The sequence below is a fragment of the Polistes canadensis genome, unplaced genomic scaffold (genome assembly GCF_001313835.1).
Source record: "Polistes canadensis isolate GaletaPanama2010 unplaced genomic scaffold, ASM131383v1 scaffold_98, whole genome shotgun sequence".
NCBI lineage: Eukaryota > Metazoa > Arthropoda > Insecta > Hymenoptera > Vespidae > Polistes > Polistes canadensis.
Window position 1 is genome coordinate 405,842 of NW_014569645.1, and position 22,064 is coordinate 427,905.

The window sequence follows — 22,064 nt, forward strand, 5'->3', positions numbered from 1 at the left end:
TTAATAACAAGCAGTTTACACAAAGTGAATGTGTAATTAAATTCTATATACAAAAATGAAAAAACAATTAATCAATAAGGAATCTTTCTGTAAAACATACGAACCTTCTTTATATACGGCTGATAATTTAAAAAGTGTGTGAGTCAGATTCGACGCACGACTGGAGTTCATCGTCATCATTTTCGATTTTTCAATTATTAATAATTAATTAAATAATTAATTAATAAAGTGCGCAATTATATGGATTTTTATTGTGCAATTAGTGAGCAATTATTCATTTTTTTCTGCTGTTGCAGTTCTATGCCAACTTTTTTGTGTTACGGATTTTTCGTTTAGGAATTGTTTGTACACATGATGATTAGAAAGTTTAAATTTATTTTACATCTTACATAACCATGAAAAAATTTTTAAATATTTGGAAAATTTTTTTTGCAATTTTAAAAGAAATACATATCGGTATTCCTAATTACATCTTCTAGTTTTACAGATTCTACAACCTAAAAAGGATTTATAAATGATAAAAACTTCTTTATTACTTATTGATATTAATATATATTGTTTTAGAAAATAATGAAATAAGAGATACATTAGAAGAATGAAATGTAATAAATCTAGGGTACAAAATCTGGATTTTTTCTTAATATAACAAAACCTTCCATAATAGGAGTTAAGGGTATATATTCTTCAGTAGCAAGTTCAGCTCTTTCGCCGTATGCTAATAACACAGGAGTCGTATGTGTTTGGAAACCAGTTATTGTTTTAGGTTTACCCGCTTGACCGACAACATCGACGGCAAGACCTACTCTTACTGGTACAGCTAAAGGATTAAGAACTTCATCAAATGTAACCAGCATTCTTGGCTGCATCGCAGCTGCTAATGTATACAAAAGGTAATGCGATCTTCCAAGAATAACTGCAATAAATAAATATAAATAATTATAATAAATATATATAGATATATCAAAATATTAATTTATGCTATAATTTGAATAAGTAATTAAATTACTTACTGTTTTTGACATCAAGAAAGCCAACCAATGTAGCAAGGAGACCAGCTAATGCAACAGGACTTAATAATTGTCTATCACTATGATATGGAGATAATGTTAATGTTCCTTTTCCAAGATGTGTTAAACCTTGCGATATGCGGACCATGAATAAATTATTAGGATCTTTAGAATGGAACAACGCTAATTGTCTTAACATAGCTGCTAATCTTGCATTATTTGTTCCAGCTCCGACTAAACCCATCGCAAATATTGCATTGTGAGCTACCTCTGGGTCACTATCGTGTGAAAATTTAGATAAGGTATCTAATATGTTTAATTTAGGATTAGAAACGGATATGAGTCCTAAAGCGAGTGGTACGGATCTTCTAATTACTGGCTCGCAATATCTCAATAAATGGCCAAATGTTCTGTATGCCATTTCTGCTCCTATTTCTTCGCCCATTGCAATTAATGCAATTCCAAGAACAGCAATTGCTTGTCGGGAACTTAAATCTTTTTCTTTCTCTTCTTTCTTTTCTTCCTTTTTATCTTTATCCTTGCGATCGCTCTTATCCTCTTTCTCATTAGCTGGCTCATAATGTTCGGAACATATATGTAAGAGATGTTGTATTTTCAAAACATTCCCCGTTCCTGCATAAGCACATACTTCTACCAGTGTAGTAGACATCGATCTAAATGGTTCTGGTATAACTTCTAATGCTGCGATTATTGCCTCAGCAGCTTCTTGTTTCCCTAAGAAACATAATCCTAATCCAAGAGGTAAGAAGCGTGCATATGTATCTTTAAGATCACTTTCTGACTTTTCCATTAATGTATGCATTATTGTAGTTGTAACATAAGCATTACAAGATCCAACTGCAACCATTCCTAAAGCAAGACCAGCTACACCAATGACTTCCCAACTTGATTTTGGATCACTGAGAACTGGTGTAAGTAAACATAATACTGTTTCTCTGTTGGAACCAGCATATGCTAATCCCAGACCAACAATTGCACCAATTCTCATCGTATTACTACTGTGTAATACATAATCAGAAAGAAGAGCCAAAGCTGGATCGCATTCGTTTCTCACACCACAGTTTACAATACCACAGGCTAGTAATGCTCCTGATTTAATATAATCTTCCGAAGAGTAAAGGTATTTGTCGATAGGCGTTAATCCACCATCGACATCCCATAATAAAATCAAACCCAAAGATGCAGTAGCACTGAGCATTCCATGCTCTTTATTTTTGTATAGCCATTTATTACCATCTTCGATTAATAATTTGTCTTGTCCAAATGCGGCATTAACGAAACCATTAACAAAGCTAGCAGCTAGATTTTGTCTTGCCGAATCTACTTGTCCACCACCGAAAGGTGGCCGACAATTTTCCAAATGCGATTTATATACGTCCTCTGGTGTTTTAGGTTCCGTTATATCCAATTCACGTGCCAAGTTAAGGAAGTGATTGTTTAATTGGGAATTGGACATTATTTCAACCAAATCGTCGTATTCAACGGTAGATTCATTAAGATCTAAGAAAATTTGCTGACGACCCAACATAAATGCCAACTGTCTTTGGACTGATCTAAAAAGATAAGTAAAATACGTATTAGGAAAAAATACTACAAATTCCTGACCACTTACTATACTTATTTTTATACTTACAGATCGGTACATTTAGTGAAAATTTCTTCAATGAAAGAAAGATCATTAAGCTGCATTGCAAGTCGAATTGCTTGAGGAAATTGACCAAATTTCCCATACAACGTCGCAGCAGTTTGGAGTAGAACACCACTTTCCGCATCAGCAACATAAGGTACGCAACTGGTAAGATAAAGGCAAACTCTTTGATATGCACTCTCATCAACATATTGTTCCAATATATCAAGCCTTTCAATTTCCATCAGCAAATCGCAAGCTTCAGTTTCTGCATTGTGTGCCATATTGTATGGTACAATTTCATGTACCAATGCAATTAATCTTTTACTCATAGATACAGCATCAGCACCGCAGAGTTCATCCCATTCTCCTGCTAATTCACCCGACAAGTGTCTAACATATTCGTGTCCCCATTCACCGATAGGCAAAGCAGATCCAGTTAATCTATATTGTAAGCATTCTCTACCCTCTCCCATGGTCATTGCCAATACAGAGATAATATCCGAACACAGTTCTTGCAATTCGGGGTTGGTCATCTCATCGTAAATCTTTTTCATGGTATCATAATGAGGTCTCATAAATTTTAGAGGCTTTGGTACGCTTGTCATAGAAGTCGTGGATGCACGTATCTGTGTACGTAGTAATTCCAATGCAAACTGATGTAACTTTTGATTAGGATCTTGCAATACTTCTACCAAATAAGTTAATTCCTCTTGTAAGAGTTTATCCTCCTCGGTCTGGAAATAGAAAAATTGAATTTGTTATATTAACTGTAGTTAGAAGTAAGTTCATTATATCTTTTGTGTAATTTACTTACCAATTCACTTTTCTCATCTTCTTTCTCATTTTTAACATCCTTAGATGGCTTCACCTCAATTTTCGTACTTTCTGACATTTTGTCTTTAATAATTTTTTATTATTTCACCAAGAAAAAATAATCTCACAATTCTCAATCCTTTCGTTACTAATTCTAAGATTAATCAACCTTAGATGATCACTCCACACTGTATCATGAGTTTCAATGTTTGCTAGTCACCATAATCGTGAACGCTTTTGCGGTCAATTGATCAACTGCAACATCAAATCTGTTTTACCATAAAATTATCTCAGTAGGTAAATATATTTTATTTATTTAAACATAATATATTATTTATATTTAATTAATAATAATAATTGTTATAATTTATTAAATCGATTCACAAATTAAATAATAAAAATAATTCTTTAATATGGCGGTAAAAAATTAATTTCAAATGTAAAAAGAATATGCGCGGGAAATACGAATCTTTTTTGATTCTTTTAATTTGATTATATATATATAAATAAAAAATAATGATAATAACAACAAGGAACAAATGTTATTAATAAAATAATGATATAATGATATGTAAAGAAATAATGGCACGAGTGGGTGGTAACGAAATGAAAATTGGCGGGCTAGGTGGAGACGTTTGAGTTGATATTAGTGCGCAAGTGTTTCCTGATTTGTTATTCGCGGTTGTCAGGGTGACAGGAAGTTGACGCCGACGGAGGCGGGAACGTCAGACGTCGCGATGCACCTGTGACGTGCAAATCGCCGTTGGTGGAGCGGCGTTAAGCCGTTATCCCCGAAAAAATATCAAAAGAAACGTGAGTGTGTGCGCGAATGTATATATGTATTATGTATATAAGTTGTACGTGTAGAGATAGATACGTGCGTGTAACAATTCATTTTTTTATTTATTTGCACTACTATACAAAAAAATGAATTATATATTAATTAATTAATTATTTATTTTTTCTTTTTTTTCTGTGTCTTACAATACATTCGATTGTATGAATTATTTCAGAAAATAATTTCAAAATTCCTGTGAAAAGTATTTCAATGAAAAACATTTTATTATCAGTGAGACATTTATTTCTCATCGTAAACTGGTACTAATCGATATTACAGAAAAGAAACAAAACATAACGGTGATTGGGAGAGGAGATAAGCGGTGAGTTGTTTTGCAATTTTTATATTTTCGTATACATATTTTTATTTATTTATTCGAAATATAAAATTGTAAGTTACGCGAAGTATGCTTCACGTTGCATTCGTATTGTTCGATAGGGGTGGGTTATTCATCTATTACGATTTACATTTAAATATAATAAATAAACAACTGCAATTGCATAATTAATAAAATACAAATATCATAGATTTATTTCTGATATTTTATAGAAAAGTGAAGAAAAGAAAAAACAAATCTTTGTAATTGATCCAATTTAAAATCGATCATTAACATCGATCGATAATTCATATTAATTGATCTTCGATTATCTTTGATTTGACTAACGTTGTATGCTTCGATGGCGCGAGAATTTGAAATAAGTCGATCGTAATCGATGATTTTTCTTAACATATAGTTTTCAATTAATGTTTATTTATTTAATTGTTATATACTTTGATGCAACAATTTGTATATTTATTTCTTTTTTATTTTGTTTCAAGAAGAATAAGATTTTTATATGCGAGTTATGAGTTCCGGTTTTGATAAGCCCCTATAAAACGGCAACACGTTTATCGTAGCTATCGCAAGGTTTGCTTTTATTCAGGGGCTTGTAGACATAATGAAATTCTCTCACGAAACGCATATACTTGAACAACGTGCGTGTTTCTCGTAGCTAGTCGTTGGATATTTCGTTAAGTCGCTTAGATGTAGCAAGAATGATCGAAGATAAACAGAAAAATATTACAAAGTGTGTATGTTCCTTGTCCTATTCGACATATATCAATATTAGATTTATCGAACAATTTTCCTTTACTTTTTTCTTTTTCCTTTTATTCTTTATCCACTTTGTAAGTTACATTACTTTCAATTAATGTTATTGCATACACACGCATATGATACAATCTTTAAATTTATTCTATAAAGGAAAAAATATAATCATTTTATTTTATTTAGATAGATTGAATTTTTATTTAAAATAGTTAAAAATGATTAAGCACGTCAAAGATTAGAATGAAGGATAATAACGATTGTACTAGTTTCAAGTTCGAAACTATGCGAATTAGGATGTTATATCCTTTGAAATAGGACTTCGTTGTTTCGTCGATACTGCAGGTAGTAACCATTTTTAATAGTATATATATATATTCTATTTATTCACGACTTAACATAGACAAAAATATCTATATAAGAATGAAAAAAGAAACAGAAAACATAAATTACCATTTAATTAAAAAAAGTTAATACATTAATTACAGTATAATACACACTGTAATAAATATTAGAATTATATTATACAGTACTATCAATTAACACGATAAATTATACATTATCGTTATTATTATTTAAAGACGATGCAATTACTGAAAATATTTCTTCATTTTATAATTTCGTTTTGTTTTAAATTAATACGTATAACGATAGAATCGTTTCAAAATTGATCGGTGTATTCGATTCGTTTTATAGAAAGTGGGCAAACAATTTGAAACTTTTGATCGGCGTTGTATATACGTGTACATATACATATATATATGATATATATGTGTATATATAATTCGTCTACGTTCGTTTCAAGTGTACATACGTGTTTGTCGTATCCGTGCATCGAATGCCTGCGGCCTTTGCGGTTCTGTATATATTCATGTACATATACGTAATGCACATATGCACACATCTATGTATGTTCTTCTCTTTTCCATGTGCAGAGGGTTATCGATAATCGTGTCAATTTTCCGTGTCACAGGATTCGCCTTATGGGGTTGCGTGTTCACCAAATTGCATTTCTCTGTATCGGCTGTCATGAACCACCGACACAGAACTCTCAGACCCAACGTCGACATTCGTGAAATTCGATCGATGTTTCTGATTAATATTCGAACGATAGGTCATGATCGTTTCTCTTGATATCTGAACCAAGTAATTATTATTTAAGGTCTATGTGTTTTACATTTTAATATTATAAGATTAATATAAATATTTGGATTTCTTTTTTAATTTTTGTTGATAAATATAATTAATTAATTGAATGCTTGTTATACACGTGTCGCGAAATAAATTTTGGAATAAGTTAGATCGAAATTGAATGATTTTTCTTTTAACACACATATAAAGTTTTTCAATGAATGTTTATTTTTATTAACAATTCAACGAATTATTTAATTATTTCTTCTTCTTTTCAATCGCATTTTCCGCGTGTTTAATTATATTGTTGTTCAAAGGTCCCGGGGTAATAATTTAATTATTGAAAATTGTCATCGGATACAAGAAAGCGAAGAAGAAATGAATTAGAACTAATGTAATTAGTATTAAATCGAAGATTCTTATTCGAATAATTTTGCCATCTTCGTTTTACAGATTATTCGCATTCTTCTTCCCTTTGAATATTTTGTGATACTTTAAAGTGGGTCAACCGAAAGAGATCCCTTTTGGGTACCAAAGCATTCTGGTTTTATACTGAAAGCCACTTCTTTCTTTCTCGAACAAAGCGTCTTACATTCAATATTCTTTTATTAACACTGTAATATCTTTTTATTGACTTTAAACTTCATTTAAAAAAAAAAGAAACAAGACCACACAAAAATATATTCACGCACACACGATTCTTTTATATATTCAAAGTTAAAATTAATTTTTTTTTTATATATCTTTTCGTTTTAAATTATTAATAATAAAACAAATGATAGGACACACGAATACTTGCAATTGTTAAGTAACAAGATTTACACCTAACTATTAGAGGTATGTAAAATATAAGAAAGAAAAATCAGAAATAGTAAGAACGATGTTACAGTGGTTGACTTTATCGATCGATCTGAGACTATGCTCGGTTATAGATACGAATAAATTTATAATAACAGGATATATGAATCGTATATGTATCTATGTATCTTATAGTATTCTCTGTTTATACGTTTACGTATTCATGATACTTATATTAATAGATATACAGATTAAATTATCTGTAATTGTAACGAATAACATTATAATTGCATCGTGTAAGATTCTTTCCAATCATCTTTACTATACCCAATGTTAAAATTGTTGTAATTTAAATAAAGAATAATTAACTGATTAAAGTATACAATTCTGTTTTATAATTTATATTACAATTGTTATAATTAGATTAAATGTGTTTTAATGATAAAACATATACATAAAATAGAAAAATATATGTAAATAAATATTTAGAGTAAATATAGTTTAGAATATATAGAAAGGAGAGACATTTTAATTAGAGAAAAGTAAAGTATAGTAAGTTCTGAAGAGAAAGGTTCGATATTTCAGGGTCTTCTTAACGTCAATGTAACACTACGACTAGGACGATGATGACTAAAACGACAACGAAGACAACGACAACGAAGACAACGACAACGAACAAGAAGAAGAAGAAGAAGAAGAAGAAGAAGAAGAAGAGGTCAGGGTACGTCGTTCCGTCTCGGAAGCGCAATTACAAAAGTTTCCCTTTTAACGTTAATTAATAAGAGAGCGCGTCGTACCGTACTTCATTATAGTGCGATCCATTACGAAGATAGCCTCAGCTTCTCTATCTATCTATCTTTCTCTCTTAGAGTAACTCTCTCTCATACTCTCTTTTAAGTTACTCGAGCTTTCGATCGAAAAAAGATAAGCAAGAGAGAGAGAGAGAGAGAGAGAGAGATAAATGATAGAGATTCTGAAAAGCAAAAACTACTTTTACCTTCGCATACGTTTAACCTTATTATCCATCAAAAATTTGTATTCCCAAGTGTAATTTTCCAATCCGTCTCACGTACCAATTGCTAAAGAATCCGATTAGAGACCTTCTCGATATCTGTGCTTGCGCGACCATGCATTTTTCAAGTATACATTTACGTGGGTTTTTTTTAATCCCATTTTTTAAAAAATAAGGGAAAACAAAGGGGTTCAAATTTTGGTTTTATTAGAATATTAAAAAAACAATCAATGACAGAGATAATATTGTATATTAAAAACAACGATATAAGTATGCGTGCGAAATTGTCTGATTAAATATCATTCATTTATGAGCTTAAGCATACTTATATGTACATAAGTCTGTCAAGTAGATTCATATGTACTTATGTACTTACTTCTTTCGCCATGGATGACGCAGCCAATCGAATGCCGGTTCGCCTACAGTTTTCGTGTCATTCGCCATATACGGTGCATCGTCGTACTCGTGCAAAAGGAAACGCGTCTTGTATTTCTCGAAACTTTCTGTCTCTTTTTCTTTTTCTATCATTCTATATTTCCCTTTCTCTCTGCCCACGTTGTCTCGTTTAAACAGACGATTCTTTTTTACCGAACTTACCAAGGCGTGGTGATACTGCGCTTTCGCTCCTTTAACGGGGACCTCTCCTTGCTTTTTGGGATGAACAGTGAAATGATTTTTTTCTTTTTTCTTTTTTTTTTCCGAGAGTTGTCAGGGCTGATTCAACCAATGCCCCTTCATGCTTTATTTATTAGCTCTATTCGAGATACTTCTTCTTCTTTGTCCGATTTTTCTCTTCTGTGTTATTTTCTTTCTTTCATTTTAATATTATTAATATTAAATACAAATTTTTGTAACCTCCCCCTCCTACCATCACCCTCCACATGTTGGACTCTAAACTTTTCATCCCTCTTCTATACAGAGTACATTTTTATTATATTTATTAGAAAAGTAACTAAAATTTTGATCAAACTTTTCAACCCTTCTCTTGGTAGGGTCAATACTTTTTCTTCGGGATTTTTCTCTGTTGAATCATTTTATAAAAAAGGTTGATTATATCCTATCATCGGTCATTTATTTCATGTCATTATTCCCATAATCGCTGAAAATTATTCAACGTTGTCGCGTTTTATCTTTTTTTCTCTTTCATAGATTTAAGATGCATTTGGTTCTTGATACGATCCCCAGTATCGTCGTTGTTATTCCATTACCGTTCCCTCGTAGTTCCTTCGAGTTTGTTCGAGTGTCTAATACTCGCTTAGATAGCTGAGAAGGAACGAGTGTTCTTTCAAGTAGCATCTTACAGACGTGTATTTAAGAAGTCCTTCTTCTCTTTGAGATGAGAAAGTAAACTTGACTCGCGTTAATTCGAACTATCGTAAAAGCGCATTTTTATTTTTATACCTTCCTTTCTTTTTATCATATAATTCCAATTTACAAATCTATTATTATATATGATCACAATATATAATATTAACGCGTGATCACAAAAGATTCGTCATTGTAAAAATAATATGAATCATGGTGCGAGAGAGATTTATGTGCATAATTTTAATATGGAATAACGTTCAATCAAATAATTTTCATTTGATTTAATTGAATTTTTCTAAAAAAGTATTTTAATATCAGGAAACTGTGTGCTGAACATGTTTTCAAATCTTACTTCACACGTTACCTGCGTCATATTATATCATCGAATAGGTTTCCTCATCAAGGACACGTTTATAGCATACCATTTTTCATCTCTCTCTCTCTCTTTTTCTCTCTTTCCCTTTTTCTTCTTCTCTTTGATGATTCAAACACGTTGTTACGTTTTTCATGCTTCGATAATGCGTTAGACTACGTCATTAACTTTTCATTATAGTCAATTTGCGACACGAACCTCGCGGGCGCCCACGATAACGAAGTATTATTATTAGTTTCAATTCAATTCAATTCAAATTGATCACGTTTCTCCTTTTTTTTATTTTTTATTTCATTCTATATATGGATATTTGCTTTTATTTCTCTCTCTTTCTGGCAAATAAATATACATAAATTAAATATACATAATGATGTGTTCTCATTTTATTTTACTCTCAACATTTTTCAAACATATTTTATAAGTAATATCGTAACTACTATACATCCTATGCAAAGATGCAAATGAATTTTATTATATTAAAAATATTGATATATCAGGTTAATTCGCAATAAAATAAAAATGTATAATTATAATTATGATCTAACATTGTTAAAATATGTTCAAGTGAATTTCATTAAAAACGATTATTTCAAAACTATTGATTTTTTTTTTTTATCCACATTATCTATCAAAAATTCAAAAGATTATTCTATTCCACGATACTTATTCATTATTTATAGTATTTATGAGTTATCGTCAAAAGTTTCGAGATAATACAATTTCCTCATTTCTTTCTCTCTCTCTTATTTTGTATCTGTCTTTATTTCTCTGATGTAAAAGTAGAAACTATGGCGTCTCCATCGTATTGGAGAACGAAGAGACCACAAGAAGAAGAAGAAGTAGATGAGGGGGAAAAGGGGAAAGAATGAGAAGATTCGTGACGGTCTACGTCATCGCTCGGTTTACATCGTCTTATGTTAGTCGTCGTTGTCGTTGTCGTCGTTGTTGTTGTTGTCGTTGTCTTAGTTAGTAGTCACGAGGAACCGGTTCCTCTGAGCTTAAAGTTCCTCTCAAACGAACCTCTTTTATCGTATTCTCGTAACATCTCTTAAGAAAAATAACCAACCCATTACTACTTTCAAATTTTTCAATCCAAAAAATTATTCCTATTATCTTTTTTATAAATTTGTTGACACAAATATATATATATTTTTTCTAATCATTGTTTTTGATTAGTCATCTATCGAACAAAGTTTAAACTTTCCCCCTATCCCTCGAATTATTTCATTCAATTTATTCAATTATTTTTGTGACTCGCTGTACTCGTAGAAAGAAAAAATGAAGCAAAGAGAGAGAGAGAGAGATGCATCGATTATTCTAATCATTTCTAATTTAAATCGAACGCACACAAACACATATGTGAGATATAAGAGAGAAAAAAAATAATTATTAGTAAGAGACTAACATTAGGAATAAGAAAAAGATAGGAGAGGAGAAAACTTATAGTAAAGTTTAAAGATAAAAGAGAAATATAACAAGATAAGAGAATAGATAAGAAGAAAGATAGAAGATCATTATACATACGGTATAAACAAACATACATATTTATGTATAAAGTATAGAGTGCGTTAAAAGGACACACACACATGCGTGCCACACACATACTCACTCACACGTATTCGCATATACGGTAAAAAAAAAATATAGGAAAAGACACACATGCACGCACACACATTGTGACACAGATCAAAACATACGTATACGTATGTGCATGCATGTTAACGCATACATTGAAAATGAAAGAGTGGGGGATATATAGAAACGTCCCACGCCGAGGTCGAGTAAAGTCTCGAAGGTAGAGGGAATCAGCATTCTCCGTAAGCTGAAGTGAGAACATATTATACGAGAGAAACAGAGATAGAATTATAAGAGAGAAGAAGAGAGGAATCGTTCAGAAAGAGAGAGAGTCATCGTGTTTGGTCACTAGGGCCCGCGAGTTGGCCGCGATGCCACATCGACGTGCAATATCGAGCAGAGAACATCAGTGAAACCACACACTCCTTTTCCTGTTAAACCTGCGAACCCAACAGAGAGAGAAAGAGAACGAGGAACGGGAGAGAGAGAGAGAGAGAGAGAGAGGGAGAGTAGAAGAAGAGAGGAGAGTGAAGAGGGAAAGAGAAAGTGAGAGAGATAGAAAGAAAATTGTTTTTGAAAAAAAGTGAGGCAACAAGTATTTCGAAGACTAATTTTTGTCGTGACTGACATTTTTGTTTTTTTCCTATCTATAATTGTTATTTAACGATCACGGTGTATATTTTGTGATAAATATATCTAATGGAAAATATATCTTGAGATATAAGTGAGACATTTATATATATATATCTATATGTATATGTAAGAAATATTTCTTTTGTAAAAGTTTGATAAAGGATAATTATTACGAGAGTAAGTATAATCGTAATTGATTGAAAAAATTAGAGATCTCTGGGTATAATAATAATTAAATAAATATGACGTTGAATCGTAAGAAAGAATCGACAAATACGGGAAGAAAAGATTCCGGGGAAAGGAAGACGATTATGTCTACGAATAATAGTCGAAATAATACAGGAGAGATGGCATCTACGAGTGTTGTTGAAACAGTGGTATCATCTAGCAGCGTCCTTGAAGAAGCTCAAAGTTTTGTCGAGAGGGAATCTAGAAGTAGTGTAATTGAAAGTAGCAATACCAGTCGGGAAGTTATCATGGATTCTAAAGGTAATGTAATACGCGTGATCGAAAGTTCAACACCGATTCAAAAATCTGGAAGGAGTAATTTGACACAGAGGAATGGTCAAACATCAGAGGATTTTTTAATTCAGGAAAAGTTATCCCTAAAACAACAGCAACAGCAACCGCAACAGCAACGTGGTCATACTACTATTGTTCAAGACAAAAGATCCGAAATGATGTCATCCTCATCGAGTAGTCAAATATTTGAGACAAGTAGCAGTTCATTGGATCAATGTGGTGTACAAGTGTCATCCTCGACTAATTCGATCGAGACTAAACAAATGAATCAACAATCTAAAGAAGAAATAACGAAAAATGGTGAGACCGTGAGCAACGTTAAAAGTATACAAGAATCCGCACAAATGATCGACGACAATGGCAAAGTATTGTCGTCTAAAAGTAGAAACGTAGAACACGAGACGACGAAATTTTTACCGGCCGAACAACAACAGCGTTCACGTGTCGTACAATTTATCGATGACGCCAGGGAAACGGGTGAAAGTGTTAGCCTTGATATTACGAACAAATCAGGACGTTCAACAACCGTTTGGGACGGTACTTTTACGTACGAGGAACAAAGTTCACCGAGTCGAATTCGTAAAAGTCAAGAAGACATGCACGGCAAAATGTTGGATCGAACGATCGACGAAAGAGTTGATGCTGCTACCGGCATTGAAATCACCAACGGGTCAACCTCAAATACGATTATTAAACAACACACTTCCCAGGATACTTCGAAATTATCTAGCAGTAGTAGTAACACTGATATACGTCGTCAAAAACTTGGTGATTCCACTTGGGATGGTCGTTTCGTTTACGAGAAACCCATTCAAACTAAAAGAAAAGGCAACGTATCTGACAGCAGTGTTTTTAGGCATGGCAATCAGGACGATATCATTGAATCCACTCAACGCAGTGATTACAAAGAAAAATCATTAGACGGTACGTATGAAAAGGAATCGTCCGATGTCGTTAATATTCGGGAAGGTTCGACCGACACGTCGAAATTTATTTCGCAAGAAAAAATCAGTAGCTCGAAGGAATCACAAATTTCTATCGGCGAATCGAAATTATTGAGACCCGGGGATTCGAATAAAAATCTTCAATTTGATAAGCAACAACAAGGGATCGATAAAATGATCAGGCGAAGCGACAAACGTGACGTTGTCGATGTTCAAGATATTTCGGAAGAACAAAAAAACGTTTCTAACGTGTCCGAATACGTTTCAACATCTTACGTTGTCGAATATGCTTCTTCTAGCGATACTAAAAACGTCGAATTGGTAAGTTCGGTATCGGAAACGATTCACGAAGAAGACGAAAATATTTCAAGATCGGCAATGAAAAAGGATCGCAGTTACAAGCCAGGTGAATCCACTTGGGATGGTAGTTTCGTTTACGAAAAATTGCCATCTAAAGTGGATCGTCACAGAAGAAGACCAACAATGGACGAGACATTTGTGATTCGCGACGTGACTGAAGATCATTCGATCAACGAGGCTGATATCTCAACGACGTCTTACATAGTTGAACATTCCTCGAGTCAACAAAGTTTCACTGACATTAAGGACACGTCATCGATAGAAACCATAGTTCATCAGGTTCCACAAAAGTTCGTTGACAAGCCTGGTTCGTCGAGTTGGGATGGTACATTCGTATTAGAAAAATCGGAAGATATTAAAAAACAAGGAACGAATAAAATTGAAGAGAAGTACAGTGACGTATCGAAAGTAGGGGATAGCAGTAAAGTTAATATTTCATTGGTAGACAGACCTAGGAAACATGTGAGCGACGTTACTATCGATATTCACGATAAGACATCCAACGAGACGTTTAACAACACGCTAACGCAACAAGAACACGTGGAAGAAACGTTAGAACGCAAGATAAGTAGCCATGACACTTACTACGACTCTTCCAACCTCGATTTCTCTTCTACTTCCGTCGAAACGGTTGTCTTTAGAGATGGACAACAACCAAACTTAAAGTCTAACGTTCAACGAACTATCACGTTTGAGGATAGACCTGAAACACCTGACACTGGAAGAAGACGTATTACTGAAGGATCCAACGAATCATTGCATGTTCAAGATAGAACTTATCGACCTACCAAACCGGGTTCGTCCACTTGGGATGGTTCATTCGTTTATGAAAAATTCGATGACAAAAAAACAAGTTCGATTGTCACGAAGGATACTCAAAACTTGACCAGTTCAATTGAAATCAACAAAACTAGTTCGACTAACGAAATTATTGACTCCTCGAAGACAAGAGAAGATATTATTGACGAAAGAAGACACGTCAAACAAATTCAAAGACCCCAAAGTCCAACAGATAAATTGACTCGTTCCTCGAAACCTGCTGACTCAACTTGGGATGGTTCTTTCGTTTATGACAAGACACCAACGACTTCAGTAACTTTGAAAGATGTCTCTACAGATTTGACCAGTTCAACGCAAGTTCGTACTTCAACGAGTGAAATTATTGATTCGTCTAAGACGATTCATGATATTTCGGATAAAACGATATTAATTAAGGAATCAAAAGGACCCGATGACGCAGACAAAAGACCACAAAGTCCTGAAAAGAAAGACAGATCTATTCGACCATCCAAACCTGGTGCATCCACTTGGGATGGTTCGTTCGTTTACGAAAAGCCGCAGGATTTGAAAAAGAAACCAACGGACACTGACAAATCTTTCTCTCCTTCTTCTCCCGATCGCAAAAAATCTGAAGATGTCAAAGATAAACCTACTTCTCGGGCACCAGTTGATCAGCCAATCGAAAAGACAACAATTTCAACATTCGTTGAAGATTTTCGCGATGTCCAGGATACCATTGATGTCACTGATTTTACTACCTTCAAATCAGATTTCAAGGATATCAGAAACGTCAGTGACGTAACTGATGTTACTACGTTTAAATCGGATGTACAGAATATTAGCGAGGAACGTGTCATCAACGAGTTTATTACGGATATTCGCAAGGACACTTTGGTGAGTAAGAAAAAAAAAAATAAAAAATAAAAGATAAAGTAACCATTCAGATATGTTTCTTGAAAATAATCCTTACATGGTTTGGTTAATATTGACCAGCAATTTCATTTTAAAAATACGAGTTAGGTGTTTTATTGAGAACGATGAGATCATCCTTTCCTTAATGTAAAAATAATTACATGGAGAGGTGATGGTGATGGTGGTGGAAGGGTGTGGGTCGAATCGTTCACACATACGCACGTAGATCTTGATTTCACTTATTATTATCATGAATTTGTTTGATTATTATTAATTGTCAAGTGTCGTTCACATTTGTAAGTTACGGATTGGACGTAATCGTGAAAATTATGATGGTTTAGTCGCCATTGAAATTTAACAGTTGTCTGCTTGGTCAATTAAATAGCCGTTCGAGTAAATAGTATGTGGGTTGAAGTATAAAACAATAATATAATAATATGTGCACGTGTATGTAAGAGAGAGAGAGAGAGAGAAAAGGAAATATGTTAATTATTGTTCAAAGATAAGGATGTATTTTCATGAAATTTGAGTATCATCGAGAATGATTATGATTCACCTAAATGCTAAAACGCTTTAGGCTGTAATCGATAATATCGAAGGATAATATTCTAGCCAGGAGCACAGTTCTAGTTTTGATGATATTATTCTGTTTAAGTTTTAGGTATATTATGTTAGTTACTTACTTTGAAATTATTGATTAGAAATTAGAAAATTTGATTTTGATCAATGGTTCACTTTTTATTGGAGATTATTTTATGCGTGCGAAAGAAATTCAATAGAAATATGTTAAACGTAGAATTAAAGATGAGTGGAAGAGTTTGACTTGTTGATAGTATAATCATTAAAAAGAAGTTCATTGAATTGCTATTAATATATTTATCGAGTAACGAGATATCGTAATGCGATAAAAATGTAATAAGAATTCGAGAAATAATAAATGTCGGAATTTTTTTGATAAAAATTATCTTTACGAAGAAGAGTGATCAATTATTTTAAAATAAAATACATACAAGGGATCGCGTTGAATATTACTTTTTTATATTACATTTTTATTAAATAATATAGATTGTAGAAATTTATGAACAAATATTCATTTACGTTAAATAATAGAAAACGTTAGGATAAAATATTTGATCTCATTGGATAATTGAAAATAATTTTCTAAACTAAATGAAATCTTATAGAACAATAGACTGCACGGATTAGAAATGATTAGAATCGTCTGATGGATCTTAATAATTATTTCTTCACTTTAATCGCAATTTATACTAATTAAAAATATTATTAATAATTATATAAAATTATAGTATAAATGACTACCTACGTTACACGTGTCTAAACGATTCCAAACAATTATTCTAATTTATTCTCACATTAAATATTCTTTTCACGATGTGAATACATATATATATATATTTCTTTTTTTTTTCCTAACAATCTACGTTAAATGAATTGTATAACTAATACATATATTTTCTGATGACTGAATAACACGTAATGAAAAATATAAATAGAAAATAGTCATCGCGTTAATGAGATCGATAGTACTTAAAAAATACTCTTCTATCTTTCTTCTTTTTAAATCATGATTCTTTACAATCTTTCAAGTACAAGGTCAAAATTTCTGCGCGTAGAAATCTCTCGACTAATAAAAGATAAATCGGCATAGTTAAATTGACTGAACGTTCACATATATACGTAGATGTTTTAAATGATCCAAGCATTCTAAGCAATAGATCAAACATGTATATATATGTACATGTGTATGTATCATATATACTTGTTGAAACGATAACGATCGTTCTTAATACTTGGAGTCATGAGTTCGTCAATGATGTCATCGTTCATGTTGGTCTTTTTAATGCACGACCTGTTTCCGTCAATTTCTTGCGTGATATATGATGAATTATTGTTTAACTTAATTAACAATATCTATTGGATTGGCAAATAAGTGATTGCGAATTTTTTGTTTAATTTTCTTCCTACATTCGTCATCAAATTTTAAGATTCTAAATTAAATTTCTGAAATTCTAATCTCCCGTTAAAGATCTGATTAATTTAAAATATAAGTTTAACAACTTTAGGTTCTTTCTTTATCATTTTCTATTTAATATTTAAGTAGTTAGTTACACGAATGAATACTGCTAGTTCGTTCAAGTTCTTCAAATCCATACTTATGTAATTTTAAAAGGAACTCCTAATCCGTAACCACATGAATACGATGTATATATATATATATATATATACATCTATTTTATGCCACGTATATAAGTAGCTTATTCTTCTTCTACTTCTTCTTCTTCTTCTTAAATCTTAGAGTATATAGATGATGAAACAGGCTCTTGTTCTCTTTACATGTTAAGATGTAATTCGATATTTCCGCGGATCGTTAACACGGATTTTAAGATTTGTTTAAGAAACTGACATGAGATCTTATATTTCTTACGTTACTTTATTTACTCGAACATTATTAAGTTGATTAGGATCGTATTAGAGAACACCGGTAACTGTGTTCACTTTTTATAAATTTATTCTTTTCAATATTTCATATTCATCACAACGCAAATTGTTTTTAACAATGTCATCAATTTTCTTTAAAAATATATAGCAACACGAAGGAAAAAGAAAAAAGAAATATTAAACGAGTCATGAATTCCGGTTAAGATATTGCATCTCGTAAAATTTCGAAGAAATAATGTTTGAAAAGAAGTGAAAAAAATAAACGTGACGATATTTATGCATATGCGAATAAACAGATACATACATATATATATTGTAGATATATACTTGCACGTAAATACATATAAATTATAATATATGTGTTACCGTGAAAGATTGAAATCTTCAAATCACCTAGCAACATTTGATCCACCCAACAATTTTCGCATTATCTAGGAATTTTTTTGTTTAATTCATCAATCTAAGAACTTTTGGTTCACCCTATATATATATGTAGAAATGTAGGTAACACCTTACCGTTTTTCGATTGTTCACAACGTGTAAAGTATCGGTAGCAGTATCAGTGCACGCTCCACTTATTTTGTGACACGCAAAGTTGAGACGTGTGTCGCGTGTAAATACATATAAGTATATACATGTATAGAGAAATACCTATACGTATACGCGTAACCTGTATTTTCTCGACGAATCGTTGCATTAGTTGTCTCTCTCATTTATCTCGTTGCATCGGCTCGAATGCACACGATTTCAAACAGGATAAGGAAGTCCATTTTTATATTTTGATAATTACGTCAAATTTACATAGAATAGAATAAAACATATCACGCGAATGGAATAGAATTTAAACAAACTAATTGGAGATTTTTATTCTTTTAAAAGTAATATACGCGAGATAAGTCACAAATTAAATGAAAACAAAATATATTTATCGTTGCATTATACAATTGAATATTGAAAATTAAGACGACACGTCATTCTTCCTGAGTAATTTGTTCATTAAAAAGAAGGAGAAAAGAAAAAGTAGCATGGCAAGTGAAAAAAAGGTCAAGTTACTTTAGCGTGACGATCTAAAACGTCGATCAAATTAGTTCAATTCGTGCACGAAAGAATAATACCCATTTGACCATTAGAAATAGTAATAGTCGTAAAAATGAGCTGTCGTAATAGAACATCATTGTAATTTGTTTCGCGTATATTATTCGTGCATTCGTAAATAAAATAATACTTCGTTAATGTATTACTTATTGCACACGTGCATTTCTCGGTTATTATTATCCACTCTTAAAGTATGATCGTTGCGTTAGGATAGTAAAAGTTATGGTGAATGTGTTTAACGAAGCAAAAACAATTCGTTGAACTAACCGTGAAATCTATGCACTTCATTTTTCTTTCCATTTTTTCTTTTATCGTTCATTGTCTTTATAAATGAGAATGATCTCATAATAAATGTTTCTTTTTCAAATCATTAAAAAATTGTTAAATAAATATTATCGAATTTATCCTATCTTAATGTAATATTATCACGGAAAAAATGACTAATAATAAATAAACTATTAAAAATTAAATGAATCTATCTCCAAATACATAGTATCATAGTAATATAATAGTACATAGAAATAGATTTATGTGGTACAGGCTTCCTTTCTATAAACTTTCACTCGAGCATATAATTATGTTTTTTTTTTCTGTTTCGAAGCGACTATCAACCAACAGACTAATGTAAGTCTAACTAAATTAAAAAGTTTAAATATTATAAGACATAAGAATGAAATTGAATCTGAAAGATAGGAGAACGTTTTAACTCAGCACGTTACGTGATACGTTTACAAGGTGTGTGCATAAAAATCATCCATAGCAATCTCGTGTTACTTTGAAGCAAAGTAGCACGTGACATTTCTAATCTTTCTGTTTAAACATTTCTCTCTTTCTCTTTTTGTTTCTTTTTTTTTTTTACATTAGACAAATTAGTATAATTCAAATAGATATAATTAATAGAAAACTCAAATCTTTTTACTCATTCTCATTATGATCTCTCTACACCTTGTAATCTATGTTTAACTGACTGTATCATTAACGTGTATATATATTTTTTTATCTTCTATATATGAGATTAGAAATTTATGCTTCAATCACGTGTTATTTTTTTCTTGTTCTCGATTCATCGATTATCACGAGGGAGTGATTTCATTCTAATGCGAAATTAATGCTATTTAATAGCAGATTTTTGTTTTATATTCTTGTTTATACTATGGTAGTGTTTAGAGATAATCATTAGGAAATATGGTGTTGCTTACTTCATCTTTTCTAATCGATCGATTAGATTTCCTTAATTGTAGCTGTGAGTTATAATCGTACGTAAATTGCTTTGACTTTGTATATATTATCAAGTAGCTGCATATTTTTTTCTCAAACTTGTAAATTATTCGTACGTCAAATCTTTAAAGAAACATGATTCTATGATTATTATAGATTTGTTTTATTTTCATTGTGTTTTGTAATTAATTATTTTAACAATAGTTTTTTCTTTTTCTACGATATTAGATTAGATTAGAAATTTTATAATATCATATTATATTTATATATCCTTTTAAAAATAATAGTATTTAATAATTTTCTATATAAAAAAAAAAAAAACAACTAAGTACGAAAATGACGTTTTATTATCTACAAGTGAGAAATTAGTAAGCAGCTCGTGAAAGCAACTGTAATTAGCGTAACGCAAATTATTTCGATTAGCAAAGTCCGTTTTAATTGTATTTGAGGTGAATGAACTGGCTAACGGTCTTGGGTTCGTTGACAAGATAAGATAATAAACGATTAATTCGTATGAATACTATGGACTACGTGTTCGTTGCATCATTCATAACACGTACGATGTTAATAGAAAGAGACAGTACATCTCAAATTAGCATATAATATAATATTTTTCAGTTATTAAACGAGAATATAATTTATATACATATAAAAAGTAATGTTTTTTCTTTTTTTTTCTTTTCCCAGAGAGATGTCACTAAATCAACGAAAGAATTTATCGACACAGAGCAGGTGACTAGTATGGTAGCTCGAGATGTCGTCGACGACACTCGATACGAGAAGATCACCAGCTCAACTCCTAAATCAACGACCGATTCAACGAGAAAAACTTCTCCGGAAAGACTTGGTTATCCCCAAGGAATACCAGGAATTCGGGAAGACGATCGAACGAAACCAATTCCAGCTGCTGGAAAACCATCTCGTCCACAGCAACCTGAAAAAACTCAAACAGATGATTTCAAAAAGTGAGTTCTATGCAATTTCATTTTTTTTGTAAGCTAACAATACATAAATAATAATGAATTTTAATTTAAAATAAAAGTAAAAGAGTTAATAATTCTGAAATATATTTGAAACGGAAACAAATTTATAAATATGACGTTTAAATTATTGACTGGGATTTTTATATTCAATCGCATTATACTTTAAATTTATGATAATTGTATTGATCTGTTAGGCCCGATGGAAAAGTGCGAGATTACGTGTCACCAACAAGAAAACAGCAACCAATACCAGCAGCTGGTAAACCAAGTAGACCGAAAGAGAGATCACCGAGTCCAGATAAGTCTGAAAAAGTTGTTAAATTGTTGATTCGTCCAGAGGATGATAAACCAATTGAAGATAGACCCAGTTGGCCAGAGGATAGACCAGCAGCAGGGAAACCAAGTCGTCCTGATGAAAAACCAGCTGCAGGAAGGCCAAGTCGATCTGATGAAAAACCAGCTGGAAGAAAACCCAGTCATCATGATGAGCCTGATGAAAGAATAATTGATGACAAACCTAGTTATCCTGGTGAAAGACCAGCTGCAGGAAAACCAAGTCGTCCT

General features: G+C 32.0%; 2 protein-coding genes across 2 annotated transcripts in view; one reads left to right on the plus strand and one right to left on the minus strand.

Annotated features, from left to right (window-relative positions):
- Positions 1-529: 529 nt before the first annotated feature.
- On the minus strand, positions 530-3,710 carry LOC106787333 (26S proteasome non-ATPase regulatory subunit 2). The gene is made up of 4 exons (XM_014749617.1): positions 3,473-3,710; positions 2,662-3,392; positions 1,011-2,581; positions 530-913 (listed from the first exon to the last, which is right to left on the minus strand). Exons 1-4 carry the CDS (start codon positions 3,548-3,550, stop codon positions 612-614), a joined length of 2,682 nt encoding a protein of 893 aa, XP_014605103.1. The 5' UTR covers positions 3,551-3,710; the 3' UTR covers positions 530-611.
- An 8,111-nt stretch (positions 3,711-11,821) lies between these two features.
- LOC106787301 (titin) overlaps positions 11,822-22,064 on the plus strand; it is a 22,117-nt gene continuing 11,874 nt past the window's right edge. Inside the window, exons 1-3 of the mRNA XM_014749534.1 lie at positions 11,822-15,726; positions 21,205-21,482; positions 21,695-22,064. Of these exons, the coding sequence (XP_014605020.1) occupies positions 12,469-15,726; positions 21,205-21,482; positions 21,695-22,064 (3,906 nt within the window). The 5' untranslated portion in view covers positions 11,822-12,468. The remainder of the gene's footprint in view (positions 15,727-21,204; positions 21,483-21,694) is intronic.

Coding starts and splice junctions, on each gene's coding strand:
- LOC106787333 (XM_014749617.1), bottom strand. CDS start 3,550: ATGTCAGAAAGTACGAAAATTGAGGTGAAGCCATCTAAGGATGTTAAA. Junction 3,393..3,472: donor AAGATGAGAAAAGTGAATTG/GTAAGTAAATTA, acceptor TTCTATTTCCAG/ACCGAGGAGGATAAACTCTT. Junction 2,582..2,661: donor TTCACTAAATGTACCGATCT/GTAAGTATAAAA, acceptor TTATCTTTTTAG/ATCAGTCCAAAGACAGTTGG.